Source organism: Oncorhynchus mykiss, chromosome 12, assembly GCF_013265735.2.
Source record: "Oncorhynchus mykiss isolate Arlee chromosome 12, USDA_OmykA_1.1, whole genome shotgun sequence".
Lineage (NCBI taxonomy): Eukaryota > Metazoa > Chordata > Actinopteri > Salmoniformes > Salmonidae > Oncorhynchus > Oncorhynchus mykiss.
Genome location: NC_048576.1, coordinates 57120883 through 57132323, shown reverse-complemented (window position 1 = coordinate 57132323; position 11441 = coordinate 57120883). Strand labels below are relative to the sequence as shown.

The window sequence follows — 11441 nt, the reverse complement described above, 5'->3', positions numbered from 1 at the left end:
AATGGGCCTCAAGATCTTGTCATGGTATCACTGTGCATTCAAATTGCCATCAATAAAAGAGGATACGTCTCTACTTCTCATTTGTGCAGAAATCCTTAGGTTGTGCAAACCCCCAGTTTCACCAGCTGTCCTGGTGGCTGGACTCAGACAATCACACAGGTGAAGAAGCTGGATGTGAAGGTCCTGGGCTGGCGCGGTTATACGAGGTCTGAGGTTGTGAGGCCGGTTGGATGTTGTAAAATTACGTTGGAGGCAGTTATGGTAGAGAAATTAACAATAAATTCTCCGGTAACAGCTCTGGTGTACATTTCTGCAGTCAGCATGGCAATTGCATGCTCCCTCAAAAGTTGAGACATCTGTGGCATTGTGTCAAAACTGCAGTTTAGAGTGGCCTTTTATTGTGCCCAGTGCACCTGTGTAAATTTCTTGCAGTTTAATGAGCTTCTTGATATACCACACCAGTCTGGTGGATGGTCTATCTTTATCTCACACTAAACGGGATGTAAATAAATTTGTGCATAAAATCTGAGAGGAATAAACATTTTGTGCATATGGAAAATTTCTGGGATCTTTCATTTCAGCTCATGAAACATGGGACCAACACATTACATTTATATTTTTGTTCAGTATAGTTGGCCATTTTGTTGTCCTGGCCAGATATTCCTCACAATCATTTTAAGTAAGCAACTTTTTTCTGTTCTATGCTCATGGCTGATTGTCCTTTTTTTTTTTTTTACCTTTATTTAACTAGGCAAGTCAGTTAAGAACAAATTCTTATTTTCAATGACACTGACTGGATCTTCATTACACCTTTTATAAAATGTCAGTTGACCATGCTTGGATACTATTTGAAATAAAATCATGCTGAACCACTCATTTGTGAAACATATTATTTTGTCATACAGTGACTTGTGTGGTGACTGACATGCTTCCAAAATGTTGACAAATGACAATGACAGCCTTCATACATTAACCTTATTTTGAGACACAGTAAAATACAGAAGCATTTGCAACGCTGATAAATTTTCAGCAAAGCAGTAGTTCAATATTAAATTACTGTTCAAAGCGGCAGAAACTCATACAACAGTCTAAATGATAACTGACATGTCCAAACTGGGCAATGACTTCAATCAGTGCCTATACTTTCCCTCAAATTTAAATACTTTCCATTTGTTCACATTTTCAATGTAGAGGGGGATGGTGTCTTACTGAAATTAGTTTGGTTTGTGAATTTATTTATACACAGCTTGTTGAATCTATTCATTCCAAACATTAATTGCATTTGACAAAGCCACTGAGGTCCTCCAGGAACTTGATGTATTCGTGATGCTCCATGGCAGTGCTCAGCTCAATCAGTTCATCAGCAAACGTGTTGTCAACCCCCCGGTCAGCCAGGAAGTCCATGAGGTGGTCATACAGGGCCTGAGGTAAACCACAAAGGAACGGCCAGTGAGAACTTCAAAATTAAACCGTAACCATGTGCAGCGGTCTAAGGCATTGCATCTCAGTGCTAGAGGCGTCACTACAGACCCTGGTTCGATTCCAGGCTCTATCACAACAGACCGTGATTGGGAGTCCCATAGGACAGCGCACATTTGGCCCAGCGTCACCCAGGTTAGGCAGTCATTGTAAATAAGAATTTATTCTTAACTTCTTTGGGCTGGGGGCAGTATTGAATAGCTTGGATGAATAAGGTGCCCAGAGTAAACTGTCTGCTACTCAGGCCCAGTTGATATATGCATATTATTAGTATATTTGGATAGAAAACACTCTGAAGTGTCTAAAACTGTTTGAATGATGTCTGTGAGTATAACAAAACTCATATGGAAGGCAAAAACCTGAGAAAAAATCCAACCAGGAAGTAGGAAATCTGACTCTTGGCCTATCGAATACACAGTGTCTATGGGGTCAACTTGCACTTCACAAGGCTTCCACTAGATGTCAACAGTCTTTAGAACCTTGTTTGATGCTTCTACTGTGAAGTGGGGGCGAATGAGTGGGGAATGAGTCAGAGGTCTGCCAGAGAGCCACGAGCTGGACATGCGCGTTCACGTGAGAGTTAGCTTGAGTTCCATTGCATTTCTGCAGACAAAGGAATTCTCCGGTTGGAACATTATTGAAGATTTATGTTAAAAACATCCTAAAGATTGATTCTATACTGGGCTAAACGCGTGAACAAAAAGGAGGTATTTGGAATAATTATGGACATCATCGAACAAAACAAACATTTATTGTGGAACTGGAATTCCTGGGAGTGCATTTTGATGAAGATCATCAAAGTATATATTTATAACGCTATTTCTGACTTCTGTTGACTACACAACATGGCGGATATCTGTTTGGGTTGTTTTGGTCCCTGAGCGCCGTACTCAGATTATAGCATGGTGTGCTTTTTCCGTAAAGTTTTTTTAAAATCTGACACAGCGGTTGCATTAAGGAGAAATGTATCTATAATTCCGTGCATAATAGTTGTATCTTTTATCAATGTTTATTGTGAGTATTTCTGTAAATTGATGTGAGCCACATCTGCAGTCTGCAAAATCACCGGATGTTTTGGAACTACTGAGCGTCAATGTAAACAGATTTTTTAAAATATAAATATTAACTTTATCGAACAAAACATACATGTATTGTGTAACATGAAGTCCTATGAGTGTCATCTGATGAAGATAATCAAAGGTTAGTGATTAATTTCTCTATTTATGCTTTTTGTGACTCCTCTCTTTGGCTGGAAAAATTGCTGTTTTTTTGTGACTTGGCTCTGACCTAGCATAATCGTTTGGTTTGCTTTCGCTGTAAAGCCTTTTTGAAATCCTACACTGTGGTGGGATTAACAAGAAGTATGTCTTTAAAATGGCCCTGCACTTTCACTGGCTGTTGTCATATCGATCCCGTTAGTGGGATCTCAGCCCAAAGAGGTTTTAACTGACATGTCTAGTTAAATAAAGGTTAAATAAGCCAGCCACCTTAACCGTCGTGGGAGTAGGTTTGCAGTGTCTGGAGAGTAATACACCTCATAATTCCTGGTTATAACTCATGTTGCTTTCTAAAAAGTGTGTCACAATTCTACCAAAGCTGCATTAAGACCAATATTGAATATTGTAGGCAGTCAAGTTATCATTGACACTTAGAAGTATTTGTAATGATATTTAATTTGCAGACAGATGGTCCAAGATACAGTACTTACCCAGTCCAGAGAGTCTGTGTTGAGTGTGTAGGCGGTCTCCTTCCACTCTACATCTCCCTCAGGCTGGAAGCTGACCTCACGGATGGCAAAAATATCACTCTCCTCTTCCCCTTCACCATGGATTGCCTGGAAAATGTATTTAGCCTAAGATTGTCAGATATATTGCTTATTAACTAAATGTGGTAAGAAACAAAGCAATAAAGCCTTAGGTGATTAGCAACTGAGGGGGCATGCTTCCCAATTATGTTGATAAAGATGTATTTTGTTTCAACTTAGTCTGGACTATACATGAAGCCAATGATGATTTACTTGTAGGATAACTTACCTCATCTTCAGGATAATGGCAGTCAAACACCAAGGAATGTTTTGCCGCCTGTTTTGTCACCTCGACAACGAAGTTGGGTGAAGACACAATATCTGGCTTTAAGGAAACAAAATACACATGGTTCAAAACCTAAACAATGTAACAGTGCAACACGTTCAGTGCAGTGTGTGTCCATTTCGGAAAAGACAGTACAAAGAGGTTTACCTCATTCTCTGCAGACTTCTGTCCCTGTGCTTGTTCAGCCTCCTCTTCAAACTTAGGGGGAATACTGTTGTTGACGTTGAATGTGACGGTCACTCTAAGTAAAAGGACGAGGGGTCAGACAATGTAGAGTCGCTTATAGAAAATGTAGTTCAAATTACTTTAAAATAATGTTAACTGGGTTCATTTTGTGCAGTTATGGATTTATTAATACAACATCTAGGTTAATTATTAGTCAAATAAAATGTCTGCAGGGATTGTATCAGTACTGGTCATTTACTAATCTACTTGGTGTAGCAGGCAGGGATAAACTAATATTGAGATGGCCTTACTTTTCTCCAGAAATTGTCCTAATGAGTTTGGCTTCTGTGCCGTTCTGCTGTAGCTCCCACCCTCCAGACATCTTGGGAAGAGTACTGCTTTTCTGGATCTTCTTCTCTTCTTTGATTTCATCCGAAAGGAAATTTCCAAAGGCTTTGTCTCCTGAAACCGAGCAATTATATAGGATCTTAGAACAGAAGATAAGTCAGTATTAGCTACATGCTAGTGTAACGGATGTGAAACTGCTATATATATAGCATCGCAGTGCTAGAGGCGTGACTACAGACCCTGGTTCAATCACAGGCTGTATCACAACCGGCCGTGATCGGAAGTCCCATAGGGCGGCGCACAATTTGCCCACTTGTCGTCCAGGTTAGGGGAGGATTTGGCTGGGACAGGCAGTCATTGCAAATAAGAATTTGTTCTTAAAAGACTTGCCTAGTTAAATACAGGTTAAAACTGTATATACACAAAGTCCCAAAGATTATGACCAACCCCTATACATTTGCACCCACCAATGTTCCATTCCCATGGTCACATGTGCATTGAATTACACACGGGTCCAGATGTAGATGACATCAAGGATAACCAGCCAGTTAACATCACTTTCAATAGTTACTGATCTTTTCATTATCAGCTTAGCCTTCCGCACTGCTCTAGAACAAGCGGTCTTAACTGATAAACAAACTAGCTATGAATATGACTAGCTACGGATAGACGTACACAGACGAATGTTCCAAACCGTGGGTGAAACGCATTGGTGACATTTCTGTTGCCAATTTCGTCCAACCGGTCAGCTACATGACAACGGTTAAATAAATTATGTCCATGTTTTGCATCCTGGTCGCAGCTATTCCTCCATTGCTTTACATACAGGTAACTAGTAATTATATTCAACAAGTCCAAGTTGAACCCTATTTAGCAGGTTAGGAGAGCCTTTCCACAAACCCTAACCTTAATTTCCAACCTTAACCTAATTATCCTGACCTGCTGCGTAAATATAGCCGTATAGAAGTGGCGTGTTTTTAAGGAATGTCATATTTAGCTAGCAGCTAGGTAGCTAACGTTAGCTAGCGTACTCACACAACAGTAGATAGTTAATCCAGCTAGTTATTACCTTCTGTGTGTAGTGATCCACATCCACACGACACAGGAGTAAATCCTTTTGAACTGAAGAGTTTTGGTCTGTATACCGATGCTGCCCCGTTATGGCTCATCATCCAGAGAGACCGGCTGAAAGGCCGTATGGTTCCGGAGTTTGGAGAACATAATGTCGATCTCGTAAGAGGCTGGAGACTTCGGGCCGAAAACATTGTGGTTGTAGAAATTCGAACTGCAGTACTCACCGTTCGGGAAAGAGACTTTAGCATGGTTATAGATTGGTAAATTTGACTAAATAAGAAAATATAATAGTAAAATAAACCCAGAGTATCAGTTACCCACGACTGACGTTACAGACAGATTACTGCCTGAGAAAACACGTGGGAAGGACACCCTGACCTCCTCAAACTTCGAACCGGAAGTGGTCCCAAGGTCCAACCCACTGAGGTTTTGCAACGTTTTTTGTAATCTTTTGGGGGAAAATAATAGGTATTAAAATATCTGAAATATTGGACCCTTTTTTTCAATTTTCGCCGAAAATGACATGCCCAAATCTAACTGCTTGTAGCTCAGGACCTGAAGCAAGGATATGTATATTCTTGATACCATTTGAATGGAAACACAGAAGTTTGTGGAAATGTGAAAATAATGAATGAGAATATAACACATTAGATCTGGTAAAATATAATACAAACAAAAAACATGCGTTTTCTATTTTTTTTCCTTCGTCATCTTTGAAATGAGAGAAAGGCCGTTATATCACTTAGGAGTGTAGGCGCAATTTAGATTTGGGCCACTAGATGAAAGCAGTGTATGCGTAAAGTTTTAGACTGATCCAAATAAATCAAATCAAATTGTATTTGTCACATACACATGGTTAGCAGATGTTAATGCGAGCCAATGCAGTAATAACCAACGAGTAATCTAACCTAACAATTTCACAACAACTACCTTATACACACAAGTGTAAAGGGATGAAGAATATGTACATAAAAATATATGAATGAGTGATGGTACAGAACGGCATAGGCAAGATGCAGTAGATGGTATTGAGTACAGTATATACATATGAGATGAGTAATGTAGGGTATGTAAACATAAAAGTGGCATTGTTTAAAGTGGCTAGTGAAACATGTATTACATAAAGATGACAAGATGCAGTAGATGGTATAGGGTACAGTATATACATATGAGATGAGTAATGTAGGGTATGTAAACATTATATTAAGTGGCATTGTTTAAAGTGGCTTGTGATACATTTTTACATCAATTTTTCCATTATTAAAGTGACTGGAGTTGAGTCAGTATGTTGGCAGCAGCCACTCAATGTTAGTGGTGGCTGTTTAACAGTCTGATGGCTTTGAGATAGAAGCTGTTTTTCAGTCTCTCGGTCCCAGCTTTGATGCACCTGTATTGACCTCGCCTTCTGGATGTTTGTCCGTGATGTGTACGCTGAGGAACTTAAAACGTACTACCCTCTCCACTACTGTCCCGTCGATGTGGATAGGGGGGTGCTCCCTCTGCTGTTTCCTGAAGTCCACGATCATCTCCTTTGTTTTGTTGACGTTGAGTGTGAGGTTATCTTCCTGCACCCCACTCCGAGGGCCCTCACCTCCTCCCTGTAGGCCGTCTCGTTGTTGTTGGTAATCAAGCCTAACACTGTCTGCAAACTTGATGATTGAGTTGAGGTGTGCATGGCCACGCAGTCGTGGGTGAACAGGGAGTACAGGAGAGGTCTCAGAACGCACCCTTGGTGGTCTGTTCAATGCTGGTCCGACCAATCTGATTCCACACTCCAAGACTGCTTCCATCACATGGACTGGGATATGTTTCGTATTGCGTCAGACAACAACATTGACTGATTCGGTGAGCGAGTTCATTAGAACGTTGAGGGCAGCGTTGAAGATGACGTTCCCATAGCAACGATTAAAACATTCCAAAACCAGAAACCGTGGATTGATGGCAGCATTCGCGTGAAACTGAAAGCACGAACCACTGCTTTTAATCAGGGCAAGGTGACCGGAAACATGACCGAATACAAACAGTGTAGTTATTCCCTCCGCAAGGCAATCAAACAAGCTACGGGTCAGTATAGAGACAAAGTAGAATCTCAATTCAATGGCTCAGACACAAGAGGTATGTGGCAGGGTCTACAGTCAATCACGGATTACAAAAAGAAAACCAGCCCCGTCACGGACCAGGATGTCTTGCTCCCAGGCAGACTAAATAACTTTTTTGCCCGCTTTGAGGACAATACAGTGCCACTGACAAGGCCTGCAACCAAAACATGCGGCCTCTCCTTCACTGCAGCCGAGGTGAGTAAAACATTTAAACGTGTTAACCCTCGCAAGGCTGCAGGCCCAGACGGCATCCCCAGCCGCGTCCTCAGAGCATGCGCAGACCAGCTGGCTGGTGTGTTTACGGACATATTCAATCAATCCCTATTCCAGTCTGCTGTTCCCACATGCTTCAAGAGGGCCACCATTGTTCCTGTTCCCAAGAAAGCTAAGGTAACTGAGCTAAACGACTATCGCCCCGTAGCACTCACTTCCGTCATCATGAAGTGCTTTGAGAGACTAGTCAAGGACCATATCACCTCCACCCTACCTGACACCCTAGACCCACTCCAATTTGCTTACTGCCCAAATATGTCCACAGACGATGCAATCTCAACCACACTGCACACTGCCCTAACCCATCTGGACAAGAGGAATACCTATGTGAGAATGCTGTTCATCGACTACAGCTCAGCATTTAACACCATAGTACCCTCCAAACTCATCATCAAGCTCGAGACCCTGGGTCTCGACCCCACTCTGTGCAACTGGGTACTGGACTTCCTGACGGGCCGCCCCCAGGTGGTGAGGGTAGGTAACAACATCTCCACCCCGCTGATCCTCAACACTGGGGCCCCACAAGGGTGCGTTCTGAGCCCTCTCCTGTACTCCCTGTTCACCCACGACTGCGTGGCCACGCACGCCTCCAACTCAATCATCAAGTTTGCGGACGACACAACAGTGGTAGGCTTGATTACCAACAACGACGAGACGGCCTACAGTGAGGAGGTGAGGGCCCTCGGAGTGTGGTGTCAGGAAAATAACCTCACACTCAACGTCAACAAAACTAAAGAGATGATTGTGGACTTCAGGAAACAGCAGAGGGAACACCCCCCTATCCACATCGATGGAACAGTAGTGGAGAGGGTAGTAAGTTTTAAGTTCCTCGGCGTACACATCACAGACAAACTGAATTGGTCCACCCACACAGACAGCATCGTGAAGAAGGCGCAGCAGCGCCTCTTCAACCTCAGGAGGCTGAAGAAATTTGGCTTGTCACCAAAAGCACTCACAAACTTCTACAGATGCACAATCGAGAGCATCCTGTCGGGCTGTATCACCGCCTGGTACGGCAGCTCCGCCCACAACCGTAAGGCTCTCCAGAGGGTAGTGAGGTCTGCACAACGCATCACCGGGGGCAAACTACCTGCCCTCCAGGACACCTACACCACCCGATGTCACAGGAAGGCCATAAAGATCATCAAGGACAATATCCAAACGAGCCACTGCCTGTTCACCCCGCTATCATCCAGAAGGCGAGGTCAGTACAGGTGCATCAAAGCTGGGACCGAGAGACAAAAACAGCTTCTATCTCAAAGCCATCAGACTGTTAAACAGCCACCACTAACATTGAGTGGCTGCTGCCAACACACTGACTCAACTCCAGCCACTTCAATAATGGGAATTGATGTAAAATATATCACTAGCCACTTTAAACAATGCTACTTAATATAATGTTTACATACCCTACATTATTCATCTCATATGTCTACGTATATACTGTACTCTATATCATCTACTGCATCTTTATGTAATACATGTATCACTAGCCACTTTAAACTATTCCACTTTGTTTACATACTCATCTCATATGTATATACTGTACTCGATACCATCTACTGCATCTTGCCTATGCCGTTCTGTACCATCACTCATTCACATATCTTTATGTACATATTCTTTATCCCTTTACACTTGTGTGAATAAGGTAGTAGTTTTGGAATTGTTAGTTAGATTACTCGTTGGTTATTACTGCATTGTCGGAACTAGAAGCACAAGCATTTCGCTACACTAGCATTAACATCTGCTAACCATGTGTATGTGACAAATAAAATTTGATTTGATTTGATTTGTGGGGCCCCAGTGTTGAGGATCAGCGGGGTGGAGATGTTGTTACCTATCCTCACCACCTGGGGGCGGCCCATCAGGAAGTCCAGTACCCAGTTGCACAGGGCAGGATCGAGACCCAGGGTTTCGAGCTTGATGATGTGTTTGGAGGGTACTATGGTGTTAAATGCTGAGCTGTAGTCGATGAACAACATTCTCACATAGGTATTCCTCTTGTCCAGATGGGTTAGGGCAGTGTGCAGTGTGGTTGCGATTGCGTCATCTATTGGGGCGGTAAGCAAATTGGAGTGGGTCTAGGGTGTCAGGTAGGGTGGAGGTGATATGGTCCTTGACTAGTCTCTCAAAGCACTTCATGATGACGGACATGAGTGCTACGGGGTGGTGGTCATTTAGCTCAGTTACCTTAGCTTTCTTTGGAACAGGAACAATGGTGGCCCTCTTGAAGCATGTAGGAACAGCAGACTGGGATAAGGATTGATTGAATATGTCCGTAAACACACCAGCCAGCTGGTCTGCGCATGCTCTGAGGACGCGGCTGGGGATGCCGTCTGGGCCTGCAGCCTTGCGAGGGTTAACACGTTTAAATGTTTTACTCACATCGGCTGCAGTGAAGGAGAGTCCACAGGTTTTGGTAGTGGGCCATGTCAGTGGCACTGTATTGTCCTCAAAGCGAGCAAAGAAGTTGTTTAGTCTGTCTGGGAGCAAGACATCCTGGTCTGCGACAGGGCTGGTTTTCTTTTTGTAATCCATGATTAAATATAGACCCTGCCACATATCTCTTGCGTCTGAGCCGTTGAATTGCGACTCTACTTTGTCTCTATACTGACGCTTAGCTTGTTTGATTGCCTTGCGGAGGGAATAGCTAAACTGTTTGTATTCGGTCATGTTTCCGGTCACCCTGCCCTGGTTAAAAGCAGTGGTTCGTGCTTTCAGTTTTGCGCGAATGCTGCCATCAATCCATGGTTTCTGGTTTGGGAATGTTTTAATAGTTGCTGTGGGTATGGCATCACTGATGCACTTGCTATTAAACTCGCTCACCGAATCAGCGTATTTGTCAATGTCTCGAGATGGCTATGCATATTAATACCATGAGGCTAGTAGCATAGCATCTCTCTCCATTGAATACAGGCAATTGACGTCAACAACCCTCATCAAATATTTAAAATAGGATTAAAATAATGACATGTATCCACCAATCTAAAGAATGGAAAGGCGGGAGCTAGACAGCCCATCTTTCCGCTTTGCCCATTGTTAGGACGGAGAGACATGTATCTTGTCAATATATCCATAATCTTTGATATTAAAGATGTACTATGCAGAAATCGCTCCACCATTTCCTGGTAGCTACAATTCTAATAGTTCTCCTAATTTGAGTTTATGTGACAAAACAAGCAAGAGAATCATTGTACCAACTAAACCACTGTGAAATATTTTTTTCCATAACCAAAAATATTGTATTTTCAGTTGTTTGAAGCCGGTGTCCAATACCAAAAGTAAAAGATGCAAAAAAATGAAATTTAACAACGAGAAGCATAGACATAGCGCTCATAGAACAGATCTTCGGCTTCTTAGACTTGCTTTCAATGAGAATGTCAGATCTATAACTGTGAATTTGGTCAGTTCGTACAAAAAAAGTACATATCGCAGCTTCAGAAAGTATTCCTTCCCAACTGACGTATCCCAACAGCCTGATTTCAATATGGATTAAATTAATTGTTTCTCCACACCCATCTACACACAATACACCATAACTACAAAGTGAAAATATTTTTGGGGTCCTTTTTTGTACATTTATTGAAAATGAACCACATAAGTATTCACACCCCTGAGTCAATACTGTAGAAGCCTATCACCTATGGCAGTGATCAAAGCTTTGAGTAATCGCCATATCTACATATCTATGCCTGTATCAGCTTTGCGCATGAAGATTTGGGGATTTTCTCCCATTCTTCCTTGCAGATTTTCTCAAGCTCTGTTAAATTAGATGGGTAACAGCGATGAACTGAAACCTTCAAGTCTTTCCACAGAAAGTATTATTGATTTTATATTTCAATCTTGTCTCATCGCTGCAACTCCCCAATGGGCTCGGGAGGCGAAGGTCAAGTCATGCGTCCTCTGAAAC

At 42.4% G+C, this 11441-nt stretch overlaps 1 protein-coding gene across 2 annotated transcripts; it reads right to left on the bottom strand.

Moving 5' to 3' along the window:
- Positions 1–721: 721 nt before the first annotated feature.
- LOC110537832 (complement component 1 Q subcomponent-binding protein, mitochondrial) lies at positions 722–5577 on the bottom strand. Of its 2 annotated transcripts, none has more exons than XM_021624249.2 (6): positions 5152–5577; positions 4046–4196; positions 3717–3810; positions 3513–3608; positions 3188–3331; positions 722–1422 (listed from the first exon to the last, which is right to left on the bottom strand). In XM_021624249.2, exons 1-6 carry the CDS (start codon positions 5402–5404, stop codon positions 1273–1275), a joined length of 888 nt encoding a protein of 295 aa, XP_021479924.2. In that variant the 5' UTR covers positions 5405–5577; the 3' UTR covers positions 722–1272. The 2 variants fall into 2 exon arrangements, with proteins under 2 accessions (XP_021479924.2, XP_021479925.2); XM_021624250.2 differs by having other exon boundaries at positions 877–1422; positions 3188–3313; positions 5152–5576.
- Between the last annotated feature and the right edge of the window lie 5864 nt (positions 5578–11441).

Excerpts from the sequence above, each read along its gene's own strand:
- LOC110537832 (XM_021624249.2), bottom strand. The coding sequence starts at position 5,404 with ATGCTAAAGTCTCTTTCCCGAACGGTGAGTACTGCAGTTCGAATTTCT. Across the intron at positions 3,609-3,716 it reads AGAAGTCTGCAGAGAATGAG|CCAGATATTGTGTCTTCACC; the intron begins GTAAACCTCTTT and ends GTTTCCTTAAAG. Across the intron at positions 3,332-3,512 it reads GCCATTATCCTGAAGATGAG|GCTAAATACATTTTCCAGGC; the intron begins GTAAGTTATCCT and ends TGACAATCTTAG.